This window comes from Camelus dromedarius, chromosome 18, assembly GCF_036321535.1.
Source record: "Camelus dromedarius isolate mCamDro1 chromosome 18, mCamDro1.pat, whole genome shotgun sequence".
Classification (NCBI taxonomy): Eukaryota; Metazoa; Chordata; class Mammalia; order Artiodactyla; family Camelidae; genus Camelus; species Camelus dromedarius.
In genome coordinates this window covers 28,676,874-28,693,397 of record NC_087453.1, presented here as the reverse complement: position 1 = coordinate 28,693,397, position 16,524 = coordinate 28,676,874, and the positions used below count along the sequence as shown (strand labels likewise).

General features: G+C 42.4%; 1 protein-coding gene across 2 annotated transcripts in view; it reads left to right on the top strand.

Moving 5' to 3' along the window:
• PAK5 (p21 (RAC1) activated kinase 5) overlaps positions 1-15,238 on the top strand; it is a 246,834-nt gene extending 231,596 nt beyond the window's left edge. For both annotated transcript variants that reach the window (XM_064475876.1, XM_031434244.2), the window contains 3 exons: positions 8,681-8,806; positions 10,406-10,540; positions 13,017-15,238. In XM_064475876.1, coding sequence (XP_064331946.1) covers positions 8,681-8,806; positions 10,406-10,540; positions 13,017-13,172 — 417 coding nt within the window. In that variant the 3' untranslated portion in view covers positions 13,173-15,238. The remainder of the gene's footprint in view (positions 1-8,680; positions 8,807-10,405; positions 10,541-13,016) is intronic.
• Positions 15,239-16,524: the final 1,286 nt, after the last annotated feature.

The following is a 16,524-nucleotide window of genomic DNA, read 5'->3' as shown; positions in this document are numbered from 1 at the left end:
GACCATCCTTTATGTCATCCTGTTAGTCAGAATGTTCTGTGAACTAAGTGTGATGGATAATTTTCTGACTTAACAATAAGGGTAGGGAGTAATAGAAAGTATGGAAATTTCTTTTCCTTCATTTTTCTGCCACGTTCTTATTTTGGTTGGTGGCGAGAAAATGCCACACCTTTTCTATTAGTGTGACTGTGCGTGTCTGCAGTGTCTCTCAGAGTCCCTGCAGGAAACAGGTGACAAACTCCAGTGGGTAATTCGAGGAGAGTTTAATAAAGGTGTGGGCAGATGCAGAAAAGTCATAAGGACCTGTCATGAGGATGAAGGCAGTTCTCTAGAATGGAGCACTGCTCTTATCACCCCATGCCTGAAGAGGTGAGGTGCAGAGCTAGTTACTCACATCTGGAAATAGAGATTGATGTGTGAAGAGGGCTTCCTGCAGGAGCTCTGATTTTCAGTGGAATCTGGACCACAGTGAACCTGCAGGATTGGAGCCTGGCCAATAAATTCCCCAATCTCACTCTGCTCCGTCCATCCAATCTCCTATTGGTGCTCCCCATTGGCTGAGTCCAGTCAGAAGCCATAGGGGCAGTCAACACAGGATGGCCTCCCAGGGCTCAGAGAAGGGAGAATAGATCTGGAAGGACAAATGGAAGATAGCCGTCACACTAGCATCTCTCTGAGCCAATATTTCTGCCTTTCTCATTATTGTAACCTACTCCAGAGATTCACTTGAAACTCATCGGCCACACCAAGGTATAAAAGAACATAGAATACAGCAGCCAAGGAAAGAATGAATTGAAATTCCCGGGAAAGCTCAGTTAGATGGAAGAGTTTTGAAGCATAGGTTTTCCGCTACTTAGTCCTTTTAACCTACCTGAAACTCTCACCAGATATAATAGCCCTGGCATGAATGGAGCTAGCCATTCCTTTAATGCACCTGTCATTTATAACCAAGCATCCTCAGATGCTTGTGTCATGTGAACCTTGTGTCACATCAGAATTTGCCCAGGAATGGTCAGAGGGCAGCCAGAAGAAATCACCCAAGTACTTTGACTTTTATTCTTTTGTTTTAAAAAGATTGTCAATTTTATTGTGGAAAATTCAGCAACTTCAGAAAAGTATATAGGATAAAATGAAGATCACTCCTAATCCCATTTCCCATATTTCCATGAATATATGTATACTTTGTGTGTGTATGTGTGTGTGTGCGTAAAATTTACCCATTTGGTATATATTTAATGGGCAGTTTTAAGTACTGCTTTTTGCATTGCTCTCGCTGAATTCTTTAAAATGGTACAGGAGTATGTATCAGTCAGTTTTTGCTATGTAACAAACCACTCAATACTTAGCGACTTTAAACCAGAACCATTTATTTGCTCACACTTCTGTGAGTCGGCATCTGCACTGACCTCAGCTGGGACAGCTCAGCTGAGCTCACTCTTACATTTGCAGTCAGCCTGGGGTTGATGACCTCACTCATTTGTCTGGCAGTTGACTGGCTCTCAACAGAGGCAGTGGAAGTAACCGGGCAGGGTGTCCCTTACCTCCCAGCTGACTACCCCAGGCTTATTCACTCAGTACCTGTGGCAAGGTTCCCAAGAGCAGCAAGAAAGGCAAGCCATAACAAGCACTCTCAAACCCTCTGCTTATATCTTGTTTGCTAATATCCCTTTGGTCAAGGTAAGTCACAGGGTCAAGCCTAGATGCAGGGGGTGGGGAAGTAGACACCACTGCCTCTTGATGGGAGAAAATGCAAAGTCACAGCCAAAGGGATGTGGATACAGAGAGGGGAGGACTGTGTGGCCATTTTGCACAATCTCCCATTGAGCTGGGGCACTCTAAGAAAAGGAATAGAACCCTCCCCTGGCCTGACTCAGGAAAGCACCAGGGCGAGAGGTCCCGTGACCTCAGAACACAATTTGCGGAGCATTGAACTGGTCCACAAATTGGCTCTGGGGACTGGAGCATATGGAAAAAAACAGGCAATTAGGGCAGGTTCAGCCACGCTCTCTTCCCTTGTTTCTGGAGACTGACAGTGTAGGCGTCTTTCCTTTCCGTGTAGGTGCTGTGAGTCCACATTAGATGTCAAAATCAGATGTGAGATGAAGATGATTCATTATTGAATCAGCTCACTCTAAGATCTCCCCTCCCCCCAATATATGAATGGCAATTAGATCATTCAGTGTCATTCTCGAGGGCAGAATCTCCATTTTAAACTTTTCTCGCATGTCCACGCATCTAAAAAAACCCACAGGGACTTGCACTTCATCAGTGCTCTCAGTCTGACGGACTTGCTCACTCATTCATCCAGGAAATATTAGCTAAATGTCTGTGCTGTGCCAGGGCAGTGCTAGGATCTAAGAATGAACCAAGCGAAATCACCCCTTTCATTCAGCTTATGTGGGGCATGGGGTGTGATAATAAACAGAAGAATAGTGGGGAGGGTGTAGCTCAGTGGTAGAGTGCGTGCCCAGCACACACAAGGTCCTGGGTTCAAGCCCCAGTGCCCCCATTAAAGATAAATAAATAAGTAAAAACCTAATTACCTCCTACCTCCCTTAGTTGAAAATAAATAAATAAAAGCCTTTTAAAAAAGCAGATGAATATACAGAAAAAATCACCACCAGACAGGTGTGATAAGTGCTCAATTTTCTATAATTAATTGATTTTAAGCAGAGTAAGGAGGGTGGTGGGTCTGTAGAGGGCAGTCAGAGAAGGCCCCTGCCGTGGTGACAGCAGACACGTGAGGGGGCGGAGCCTGTGGCCGTCAGGGATGAGAGTGGTGCCGGGAGAGAGAACACAGCCATGTTGAATGAAGCCTGGCTCCTGGCCTTGTTGGCCAGTGTGAACTCACCCACATTTCAGAACAAGGCACCATGTTGACTCCAGTTTCTACAGAAAAAAGAAAGTTTTGTTTGTTTGCTTGTTTTAAGAAAGAAAGCAGAACTGGAGTGTAGCTACTCCAAGAAAAGGCTGAGAGTATAGCTTATACTAATCTGTTAGAGCTTTTATAGCATGTTATAGTGCAGAAGACATTTTCATTTATTTATTGTCATTATAACAAATCACCCCAATGCTTAGAGTCTTAAGTCAAAAGTCATTTTACATTTTCACATAGCTCTGAGAGCTGGCCAGGCTCAGCCGGCCAGTGCTGCTCTGATTTGTTAGATGATGCTTCTAGACGTCTTCCTCACTCACATGTCAGGTCCTTCATGCTGGCTGGTGGCTGGATGCTCAGCTGGCCCTGTCCACCAGAGCACCTGCCATGTGGCCTCTCCACGTGGCCTTCCTCACAGCATGGAGGCTGGATTCCCAGACTGAGTGTCCCAAAGAAACAGAGTGGAAGGATATGGCATTTTTATGACCTAGCCTCAAAGTCACAGTGTCACTTCCACCATAATCACAGGCCTTCCAGATTCAGGAGGAAGGAACGGAAAACCCTCCTCAGTGGGAGGCGAGCTGAGTCACGTGGTAAGAAGAGCTTATGGGCTGGACAGTGTTACTGTTGGCATTTTTGGAAACTATTGTCTGTCACACAAGGTGTGCTGGGTTATCCTCCTGTTGGGAGATGTTCAGCATCATTAGCCCTTAGAGAAATGCAAATTAAAACCATGAGATATCACTACAGACCTGTAAGAATGTCTAAAACAAAAAATAGTGATAGCAACACTTATCTACACACTGCTGTTGGCAGGGATGTAAAATGCTAGACCCCCTTTGAAAAATGGTTAGGCAGTTCCTTTCAAAACTAAAAATGGACTTACCATGTGCCCAGCAATCACACTCTTAGGCCTATATTCCAGAGAAATGGAAACTTATTTCCACACATAAACTTGCACGCAAATTTATAGCAGTTTTATTCATCATAGCCCCAAACTTGAAAACACCCAAATGTCCTTCAGAGGGTGAATGATTAAATAACTTATGATGTGTCAATACCACCCAGACGGAAAAAATGAATGAGTGACACAAGTGATACATTGAATGACTTGGATGAACCTCAAGGAAATTATGCTGAGTGAAAAAAAGCCAATCCCCAAAGGATATACACTGCATAATTGCATTTATGTAACATTTATGAAATAACATAATTACAGAGATGTTCAGCAAATTAGTGGTTGCTGGGGCTAGAGACTGGGAGTGTGTGGCCATACAGAGGAAGCACCGTCATTTTACAGTGACGGTACAGTTGGGTACCTTGATTTTTGATGGTGGTTGTACAAGAGTACAGTGTGATAAAATTGCAGAGTAGACAAACACACACACACACACACACACACACAAATTACATACCCAAACAAGTTCATGTGTAACTAATAAAATCTGAATAAGCTCTATGAACTGTACCAACATCAATTTCTTTGTGTTGATACTGTGCGATTTTGTATAAGATGCTAACGTTAGGGAGGACTGGATGTGCCTTTCTTTGCAGCCTCCTATAAACCTATAATTATTTCAAAATAAAAAAGTTTTAAAGGCAGGGAATTGCTCAGGTTTAAAAGGATAAGTCCCTTCTGGCCTCTTCAAAGACTACAAAGGATATTAGTTGCTATCAACTGAATATAAATCATTCACTATTTGTTCATAGCAGAAATAATATCTAGTGAGTCACTAATTTACGTTAAGCAAGGGGAATGTGGTATTTGGAGTTTGAAAGGGAAAATAAATAGCCTGTCCTAGAGTGGTTGCAAGAATTATGTGAAGTAATTGGCATAAAACTGTAAGTAAACCACGTACAAAGTAGATGCTCAGAGAGAAGGCAGTCCCCCAGCCCTTGCAATTAAGGGTTGAGTATATTCATCCATAATCTTTCCTTGGTCTGGGACCTGCATCTGAAAGATGATACTTAGGGACCACTAGATAGCGAGTGTTTAACTTTATCAAATTCATTGGCTAGAGGGGAACTCAAACCCATGACCTCTTAAACCCAATGCACCTACTGAAAAGGGATATTTACAAATGATCTTTATGGTGTTTCCTTTTACTATAAATTGGTTGCCACACTTAAGAATTAGGCAATTTCACATAAAAGTTCAGATACCTGTCTCCCTTGAAAAAAATCCAAGTATCGGACAACACTGTGCCTAAATTCACACAGGGCAATAATGGAGGTGGTGTAAGGAGGGTGAATAGCACTACAGTGCAAATGTTGTTGGTGTCCCACCCACTTCTTCAGGAGGCTTCCCCATTTTACTATCTCCACCTCCAAATGCCACCACCTGCAACTCTTTGCTTGGGGACTTTCTCTGACCCCTGTTGCCTGCAACCTCAGTACAAAGCGGAGTAGAAATTTCAGGAAATTAATATCCATGATACCCAGAAGCAACATTGAAAAAGTGATGGGATTTGGTGTATAAATACCCCAGCTCTCTCACCCTTGGTTGGAATAGCTCTGAGGCACACCTACACAGTCTCCCAGATGTCCTCAGCAGGATTAAGCTCTAGTTTCCACAGTGAGAATTTACTTGGTGATTAACCCTTGACTGACTGCCTTTCCTTTCCTGTTGTACTTACTGATTTCACTGCTAATGTTTCCTTATCCCCTCAGTAAATGACTTACACTGAATCCTTTTCTCAACATTTGCTTCTGGGGGAAGGGAGCCCAAACTGATACAGTGCCCAGAAACAATGAATGAGTGTGTGTCCTTTCTCCCACAGAATTTGAAGTGAGGGTTAAAGGATAAGGAAGGGGCCCTAGACTGGCAAGCAGAGCCTTGGGGTGTTCCACATCCTCTTTACTGGGCCCTTTACAATCAACTGGAAGTCAGTATCTCTTTACTAAGGTCATGTGCCTCTAGTTTCCCATTGTCCCCATCTTCACGTCTAATGCATTGGTCCTAATTTTCCTATCTCTCTTAAGCACTTGAGTTTTGTTGGCTCTCAAATTACTAGACTTCTACAGTTAGAAGAAGACCTAAAGATTATCTCCAAAAAGCTCTTCATGAATAAACAGAGACTTGGGCATGTTAAATAGCTTGCTTAAATTCATTCCTGTAGAGAATTCATTGCTTTGGAGAGAATTCCTTTCTCCTCAAATAAGATAGACCCTGAGATACACCCAAACTCCCCCTCCACAGAGGTTACTTTTTCTAATTCAGGGAGCACAGCATGAGAAGTCAGGGGACCCAGGGTTCAGTCTCCCCCTAATACCACTGTACAGCCTTAGCAAGTTCTCTGCAGTCTGTCAAATGGCAGAGGGGCTGGCGAGGCTCTACGCTGATCCAGCTCAGCCACTATGATACCTTCCCTCTCCTCTTGGGTTTGGCTGCTGAAGAAGTGGGTCTTCAACTGGAAGCACCGTCATCGGTCTGGTCCCTTCTATTACATCTATTTCTTTGGCCCTGGGTCACTGTTCTTCTTAACACAGAACATCAAAACCCCTGGAGACTTGGGCAAAAACAGATTCCTAGACCCCACCCTCAGAGATTCTAATTCAGTCAGGCTGGGTATATCTCTGACAAGTTCCCGTGGGATGCTGATGCTACACACTTGAGTACCACTGGCTTATAGTGAGTGCCCAGGAACCAAGCATGAAAGCATCCATCGTTCTGCCATAGCAAAAACCTGCAGCAGACGCAAGAATTCTTTAGAACATAGGCAATTTACAAAATGAGAGTCTGACATTCTATTTTACACTTGTAGCTGTCTTGTGGGTAGACTCTCTTTGGCTCCCCCTCTTGCATGTTTTTGTGGGGCCCCCGATTCCTAGCCAGGATGCATTAAGATGGGTAAGACCTCAAGTTTAAGTAGCAGCTTTGTCTGAGCTCTAAGCTCTAGTTCCTTGTCTGGCCCCTTTGGAATCAACTACATCACCTCCTCTTAGGGGACGGGCAATGTGCTCCCTTCAGTTCTCTTAGCCTGACTGCCTTAGCGAGACAAAGGCAGTTTTCTAAGTACCCGCGTTGTACAATCCTATCTACAATAAAGCTCAGTGTGAAGTCTGTGTGGTTTCCTTTTAAGAACTGCCTACCATGCTTTATTATACTCATTCCTTGAGTTCTCATTATCTACTTGCAAATTTATTTGGAGGAATGTTGCGTGCAATTATGTTCTTTTAGAAAATTGTCTCTTTTATGTACTTGGATGAGTGAAAAAAATCATGCCGAAGCACTTAAACTCCTACAGCAGAAGAACAAGCGTAGCTGCCGAGTGTCGAGTTTCAATTTCTCATCTTACATTTTGTCAGGGAGATAATTATTAGTCTGTCAGGTTTGGGATCTTTCTTTCTTTCTTTTTTTTTTTTTTTTTTTTAATGCCTGGAAAAGGAAAGCCACACTAGAGATACTGAAATTAAAACTGCCAATACCAAAATGCTGATCACCTCCTTAATCATCCAGGTTTCTTAACTTTACAGGCAAACAAAATACATTGGCAAAACTGTTCCTCCTCTACTATCTGTGTGGTAAGCTTGCACATTTACTCACACTCGAGCTTTGGAAATTACCATACACACACAATTACAGTTTCTCTGTTTCTTAAAACTAACCTAGACTTCTTCACAAAACTCCACTGAATAGAATTTATTTAAGTCTATTTTTATTCAATTAAATGTAGTCTGCTTCTACTTCAATAATTTAAACATTGTCTATCAGAGTTCAACCACATTATTACCTTTAAAATCTCAGTCTGTCAGATTTGGCCACAATCTACTCTTCCTCCCCACCTCCCACCCCTGTCTCCCTCCGGAGGGAGACTAGGAGAGTAGGAGATAATGTGGGTTATGGGACCTCGGGGTGAAAGAGATGGGATCCATCTTCCTGTTTCTTGCTGGTCCCTGCCTTGGCGTGATGGCTTCGTCTGCTTCCTGGACCACTGAGCACTAACAGGTCACCTGGGATACATACACTGACAGGGTCCCTAAGGGTACAGTATGTTCTTAAAGAGTACTCTTAAAAGCTGTGTGCAAGAGTTTTCAGGGAGTTTTTCTTTCTGGTGACATCTAAGATAAATAACATATATATATAGGTATATACACATTGTATAATTAAGATGACCACCTTAAACCCTGGTAACCAAGTGCTAACACCCAGTTTCTATGCCCATATTTCCACTTGCATTGATGTTTACTTTGGCAACCTCAGTTGTCTTGGAGCAAAGGAGGAAAACCAAAAAAAAAGGGGAGCTGGTACTTAAAGTGGTATCTCAGCATTCTTTATAAATGGGGTCTTTCAATAATTCAGACATAGAAATGAGGTTGGTTGTTTGAATCATCTCATGGTACTTAGAAAGCTAAACGTGTTCAGTGCAAAAGAAAAACAAGAAAACAAAAACCCTAAACTGCAGCAGTTTGTACAAAACTTGCATTGAGAATACCAGTTGACTTACACTAAAGCATCATCTCTCACGCAAAATTAAAGTAGTAGGTTGGAATTGTAATGAATTTGTTGTTTTGCATGTCTCGTAAATTTTTGCTTTCTGGAGTTAAACGTTTGCAAGTCAACCCTGGTGGAGCCACGAGAGGTTTTTTTGTTGTTTGTTTTTTGTTTTTTTTTTTTGTTTTTTTTTTTTTCATTAAAATGGATTGTGTCTTTCCAGTAAAAGGGTCTGTTAGCTCCTCCCGCAGTATTTCTAAGGCCTGTTAATAATGAAGCGATTTTGTTTTGAATTTGAAACTCTTTCTATGTTTCTACATCTGGAGCCAGGATTCTTCAATGTTAGTTTGTTGTATCCCTTTCCTTTTCAGATAAAGTTGTCTGACTTTGGTTTCTGTGCTCAAGTTTCCAAAGAGGTGCCGAAGAGGAAATCACTGGTTGGCACACCCTACTGGATGGCACCTGAGGTGATTTCTAGGCTGCCTTATGGGACAGAGGTAAGGGGGTGACAGTCATCGGGAGTGGCAGGACCCAGGCAAGCTCGGGGATACAGTGGTTCCGAGATAATTAATGACCACAGGAGATCAGGGTGATGACTTTCAACTCCACATTTCACTGGACTTGTCACCAAGCAGTTTGTGGCAGAAGGGAGACTGGCCACCACGGAGGCTGTTGCCACAGCATTGATCCAGGAGTGTTTACTGAGGTCCTCAGCGGACATTGGAGCAGAATCACTCTGACTCACATCTCTCCCTCAGTGCCAGGTGCACACAAAACAAGGCGATGCGGCCGGGGACGCACAGATGAGCAGGTGTGATGATTTAGAGGATGGAGGGTCAGAGAAAGCTCCACAAGATTGGGGTTAATATTTGGATCAGAAAGAATGTTTTCCCACCGGCGAAATCATCTGCGAGTACCGTAACACATTTTAAGATATGGCACATGTTTTGTTTCCTCTGGAAAGAAAACTGTCGCTCATCATCTGTTAAGGGACAAGGTTTGGATACATAAGCAGAGGAGGGCTTTCTAGGGAGGGAATAGCGTGGGCAGAAGCTCTGAGGCTCACAAGACCACACACACGCACGCACGCACACACACACACACACACACACACACACACACACACACACACACGGAGGCAAGGGTTGGTTTTGCCTGGGCACACAATGTTTCCACACATCATGGTGCAGAAGGCAATTCTAAGAGAGGAAAAGGCATGGACCAATGAGCGAAGGACAGTGGCAGAGTTAAGGCGGACTCTGCTCTCTTTCCCATGTTTGCTTGCCCTTGGGTGAGCACTCAACTGGTTTATCTCGCTGTGGTCCCGAGAGCATAAATTCTCAGTGAAGGTCACTGCGCAGGTGATGGCAGGAATGCAGCTGACTGATAAGAAGGGTAATGAGGCTGTAAAAGGGATGCAACTGTACCAGAGAATTTATAGCCCAGCTCCGGCTCCACCTTGTCCTGACTTCCCATTCTTTACCCAGAAAGGAGGGCTTGTCGTCTCCCCCTTTCCTTTTCTCCATTCCCGGAACATGGTTTTATATAGCAGGATTTTGTGCAGGCTGCTTCAAAGTGATAACACACAAACGAAAGAACCCCAAAGGCGGGGGCAAAGAACTGTTCTTAAAAATCAAATTAATGAAAGAATCAGGATCTATTGTGTAGTGCAGTGTAGCTCTTTGCGGTTTGTTGTGAATATGTCAAAAATCTTTTCTTATTTTTTTAATGGTTTAATGCAACTACTTCTCTGTCCAAAACATAAAACTTTGGATGGTTTTCTCATCTGCCCTGATAGACCGTGAATCACCTGAGTTACCAGAGTTAAAAAAAAAAAAAAAAAGAAGTTCTAAACTTCAGAGTATTAAAACATTCACTGTATCTCATTGTCGGAATCTTCATTGAAGTTGCCTTTAAAAAGCAAGCACAGGCCATTAGCAAACACTGGGTCACTGTAAATCTGAATTGTCAATTTTGAAAGGTTACAAATATCACATTAATTTACAGATAAGTATGAATCTTTGGGGTTCCCTGGACACAGCCAACGTTTTGGGACATTCTCCTTGCCTGAGATAATCAGTGGGTTGTCCTAACAGGTGGACATCTGGTCCCTCGGGATCATGGTGATAGAGATGATTGATGGCGAGCCCCCCTACTTCAACGAGCCTCCCCTCCAGGCCATGCGGCGGATCCGGGACAGCTTACCTCCAAGAGTGAAGGACCTGCACAAGGTGAGAAGCAGCAGCCACTGCTGAAGTTCAAAATCATTCTTCAGTGTAGTTTTAAAGATTGACCTCTCCCAGGAGTGGATCCTGGCTCACAGGCATGGACTTTGGAATATGAGTCGCTTGGATTCCAATCTCTGTTCCCTCCTCTTGTTCATTCACTGGGTACGTGAATCAGCCTCTCAGTCTCTGAAGTTCATCTGTAAAATGGGGGCACCCAGCTCCTCTCTGTAGGGTCGGCTAGAGGAGTAGATCGGTGCTCCACTCACCCCACTTCATCCAGAGCCCATTGCTTGCCCAAACTGCCAGGACATCGCAGCGCAAGACCCCAGATTTCCTGACTCTCATAGAGGTTTTATTCTAGTTGGGGAGGCAGATAATAAACTACAGACAAATGGATGGATAAAAAAATTTCAGAGAGTGGCACATGCTACGAAGTGAATAAAACAGGGTTAGAAAAAAAAAAAAAACAGTGTTGGAGCATGTGCGAAAGGGGACTGGGAGCTACCTCTGGTTGAGGAACAAAGGACGCTCTTTCTGGGGAGGGATCTATGTGGCCTGGAGCCTGATGGGAAAGAAGGAGCAAAGCAGGCAGAGATCTGCGGGGAAAACGTCTCAGGCAGAGGCAGGAGCAGTGCGAAGACCCTCAGCCTGAGTGAGGTGAGCAAGTGGAAAGGGTGAAGGAGGGGGTAGGCAGGGGCCAGATCATGCAGGGCAACAAGGAACATGGTTAAGGGACCAAGTAGGGTCTTTCCTTGCCAAGGATTGCCAGGTAGGGCCAAGCTCAGCAAAAATGATGCTCGGTAGAAGAACCACCACTGTGGGGCCCACCCCTGGGGGCCAAGCTTGCTGAGATGTGCCATATAAACTATAAACACTGACCCCACACACCTCCCCTCCCATCCGCCTCCTGACAGTAAGAGAGGGGGTGAGGCTGCCCTTGGGGAGATGGGGGAATAATTTGTAATTGTAGCATCTCCTCTTCCCTCACCCCTAAACCTTAGGGCAGAACCCCAGTAGAATCACTCAGATAGGCTGTGTGGACTTGCAAACAAAAGGGGGAGACTGCTTGAATTGAACAGGAGGTTGAAACTTTTACTGCACTGGACTCAGTTTAAACAATTAAAAGTGGCTAAAATAGCCATGGTATCAAATAGTCAAATAGTTCTCACACCCAACACACATGAGTGTGATGTTCTTCAAAGTCATGGACAAACGCTGATCTCATCCTAACGGTCAAAAACAGGAACATAGGAAATAAACTTATGGGTACCAAGGGGGAGGGGCGGAGGGATAAATTGGGAGTTTGAGATTCGTAGATATTGACATATATATATAAAATAGATAAAAAACAAGTTCCTACTGTATAGCACAGGAATCTATATTCAATACCTTATAATGGTCTATAATGAAAAAAAATGAAAAGGAATATATATATATATATCTGAATCACTCTGTTGTGCACCAAAAATTAACACAACATTGTAAATCGACTATACTTGAATTAAAAAAAAAAAAAAAACAAAACCCAAACTAGAAACCATCCAAGACTATTTTTCAAATGGATAAATACTATGTGGTATAATTCAGCAGCGAATACTACACAGAATTGAAAATGCGATAACTTTTGCCACACATTTCAAGGGTGAATCTCACAGACACATTGTTGAGTGGAAGAATGCAGACAGAAAGGGGTTGAAAGAGTATGATTCCATTTCTATAAAGAACAAAATCAGGTAAAGTTAATTTATGTTCTTAGAAGTCGGGATAGTGGTGAGCCTTTGTAGGGAGGTGGGTATTGACCAGAAGAGGGCCCTAGATAGGCTCCTGAAGATGGAAATATTCTCTATTTTGATAGGGGCGGGAGTAAATACGTGTTTAAGAAAACTACTATAGTGCACCAGAAACTAACACAACGTTATAAATCAACTGTACTTCAATTAAAAAAAGAAAAAAATTAAAACTAGTGTAAAATGTACTCTTAATATTTATGCATGTGAACATATGTAAGCTATACTTCAAAAAGTAAATTATGAGAAATTAATTACAGAAGTCTGTTTCTCTTCAAGAAAAGGATTCCACAAAGCCCAGATGGCTGCAGTTGTTAGAAAAGTAAAACTCACTCTGTGTTTGTACCACGCTACATCAAACACATGTGATCAGCGCCTACACACAGTAGGCGCTTCATAATAGCTGCTACTGTCACTATTATTACCGTTATCACTTTATTTACTAAATAGTCACTCTTTGTTGTACCGTCATTTACTCCTATACTTCAGACTTGAAGAAGGTGAGGACATCACGTGCTAAGAAAGGCAATATCTGCTTTTGCTTCCGTAACATCTTTCTCCTCAAGCTGGCTTTCTAGAGTTTGATGTTGTGGATAGAATGACTTTCCTGGGAATTTGCAGGGAAAGCATTTTAGGGGAACTGAGTGGGGTTTCTATGTTAGTCCTCAGGGTGGTATCTTGTGTCTTCACAGGTTTCTTCAGTGCTCCGGGGGTTCCTAGACCTGATGCTGGTGAGGGAACCCTCTCAAAGAGCCACAGCCCAGGAGCTCCTCGGGCATCCATTCCTGAAGTTGGCAGGTCCACCATCTTGCATTGTTCCCCTCATGAGACAATACAGGCATCACTGAGCAGAGGTTCACACAGGTGACGAAGCTAGATGAGGACATGAGAATAATTCAGAGAGCGTGCAAAAGGCCTGTGTATTCCAGACCAGCTGACCAGTGGGACCGCGTGATGACTGGCAGGGTTCAGCAGACTAGGGCATCTTCTTGTGTCTTAAACAGGCATCTCTCCACTGACAGCTGGCATGGTCATCTGGAACATGGGTTTAACAAGTCATTATTATATTTTTTAGCCCTTCATCCAGCAAATCAGAAGGACTCAGTACAAACTCCGTTACGATATATCCTAGCCACATGCAGGGTAACGCGTAGGATTTTCTATATTGAAAGAATACTTTTCTGGCAAAAAAAAAAAAAAGAAAGGAAAACAAAAAGCACTTTTTCTTAATGGTAGCAGTGTAATGTATTTTGCAATGAATTTGTAATTTTTCTGTACGATAGTTTTGATAATTTATAGTACTTTGATGTCACGTAGCCATTGTATCAGTTGAAGTACAACTTGTTTACTAGCAAGAGTTTGAACAAAGTCTTTCCTACTTTTTTATCCCTTTCAGAGAACCAACGATTCTTTAGGAACTTTGAATACCGAATGACTCTCAATCACCGTCAGCTTTAGTAGAATATCTTTCTTATCTTAACAAGTGTCTTATGTGATGGAAGAAGACTTAAGAGTGATGGTGATGGTGATGGTGGTGCACATTTCATTTATCCAACCAAAAATAGTAAAATAAAATTTGAGCCACAGTATACCACCAAAACTACTTCTTGGGATAAAGCTAAATATTTTGGGGGAAAAAATCACATTTTCTTTCAGGCCTATTAGTAGCAGTGCATCTTTTGCACAGCGGGATGTCTCCCCGAGTACCCTCTAGTAAGTGGCTACGATGTCCCCTTGTGGCCAAATCCTCCCCCCACCCCCTACCGAGGAACAGTTTTAGTGCTAGGATCATTTAGACTCAGTTTCCCAAACTGAATGTTTCAATCAGGCTGTGAGAATTCCAGTCTCACAAAGGGAAAAGGGAGAGAACAGGGCAAGAGGTTTGGTTTTGTTTGTCACTGTTTTCAAAACTCTGTACGCTGGCGCACCAAACTCTTGTCTGTAAGTACCTTTGTACCACAGTATTAATTGCTACTGTTTATGTATCATGCTGGAAGTCCGGACTCTAGAGGGTGAATTAGGAAGAGGGTATTTACCAGGTGTGATCCGAATTCAGTTGTGACCATGTTATGTGTTTCCGACATAGGCGAGTTGTGCTGCTGACTAGAATGTTGATAAAAATGAATGACTACTACAATACATTTTGTGTTGCTTGTTGGATGAATTTGCATGTTAACTGTAGGCCAATATAGATTTGCCTTTAAAACTCTGGAAGAGCTACATAGTCATCATTAGTTTCTATCAATTATGCATCAAACAAAAAGCCATTTGTTACCAAACTGGAAAACCAGAGGCTTTTCTTAATGACTTCGCATACTGTAACAAATAACGAATTTAAATTTGTGAAAATGCTCTGGTTGCTCTAAGCATAATTACAAATGTTTGTAATTAATAGGTTGCTAATTATTTATTATAGTTAAAAAGGAAAAAAAAGGCATAAAATGACCTTCTACTGATTAGATTTTCAGTTTTTCCCAAACTGGAAATGCCTCATCATAAATAGGATCTATAATTTTGTTTCATAAAACACAACGAATTAATGTTTTATGTAAAATATTAATATAAATATGTAAGAATGAAAATACTCTAAATCCAGAAAATGGCAGTCTTAAAAGTTCATGGAGCAGATTGTACTAATTTAATCAGGACTATGTAGAAATAGAAAGAAGGGGGAAAAGAAAATCTTTTTTAACCAGAGCAAATATTAAAAATCATTGCAGAAAATAGTGGATTTTGGATTCCAAACATTTTCGACAGTGTAATGGAAATTTTTCTGTAATTTTCTTATCACTGGATATTTTTTAAAGTATTCATTGAGTTTACCAAAAGTTACTGTAGCTTAAGAGGTTTTGTGAGCACTACTGGCAGAAACTGCACTTGCAAATAAAAATAAATGTTTGCCTTTTTCCCATCATGCTACTGGAAACTCAGATGATTTCTTAAATTTGTTTCTTGAGTAACAAGAATGGTTTCTTTATGATCTTGGGGAATGCAAATGAGTTGCTATAAAATTATGTATAACATCATGATGATGTGAACCAGAGATAAATGTTCCCATCCCCGGTGGTTACAAGCAGTACAAAACAATGATGTAGCCACCACTACTGAGAAAAAAAATGATTAAAATCTGGAAGGCGAAATTCAAGGAACGCTTGATTCATGGCTAAAGACTCCTACTCTACTCCCCTGTTCCAAAGATGTTAAACTGATCTGAAGGCTTTTACCAATGAAAAGGTATAAAAGGGATTAGAGAAGCTCTCCAGTAGACTGGAAGAGAGTGTTGGGCCCCCTCCTCCTCTTTGGGTGACAAGGGAGACATTAACATTTATCCATTGACATGGAGGAGGATACTGGTATATGAAGAGTTCATTTCTTATCTGGAAATGTCAGAGTGTGAAAACCCTCAGGAAATAGCCTGAAATAGCAGGATGAGATCTCATGATAGTAGCATGTTGTGTGCCAGGGAAGGGAAAGATGGAGGCAACCTTCCCCAGTCAGGTTCCCAAAACCACTGGAGGGCATAGAAGACACGAGGCTCCTCTGTGTATGATGGAGCGTGGAGAGGGAACACGACAGCACACTTAACTAAGCCATGGGATGGTGCCCAACCTGGAGAGTGCCCTGGAGGCATGCACCATGACAGGGGTGGGAAATAGAAGGAAATACGGCTGCTTTTCTGCATTGGGAGGGGTTTGGGGAGGAGCTGAGCCTTACTCTAAAAACCACAAGTGTCATCTACACCACAGCCACTCTAAAGGCAGAGGCTGTAGTCTTCAGGAAGACACAAATGATATTCAGTCACCTCCTTTTCTTCCAACAGCATCTCCAAGGCAGCTGACTGCAGCCAGCTGGGTTCCTGGAGTCTCCCTTCCCAACGGCTCCCCGTAGGTTTGGGCCAAGTGTTAGAGTTGGACTCCAAGATTTGGAAGAGGGACTTAGAAGAAAGTGGTACACTGTGTCTCCTACCACTACCTGCTCACTGCTACTTCTCTTTCTCTGATACACCTTTAGCACAAACAAATGAATGGGGAGTTATTCTGAATTTGAATGAGATTGATTTTTTTAATGGCTTTTAACTGGATTATGGTTGTATCCCTGTTACCCACTGGGAAGAGCACACTCAGTATCAATTACTAGAAAACTAAAATTGTTCCTTGAAGTTATCAACTCAGTGAGTTCAGACTCTGGTCAAACTGATCA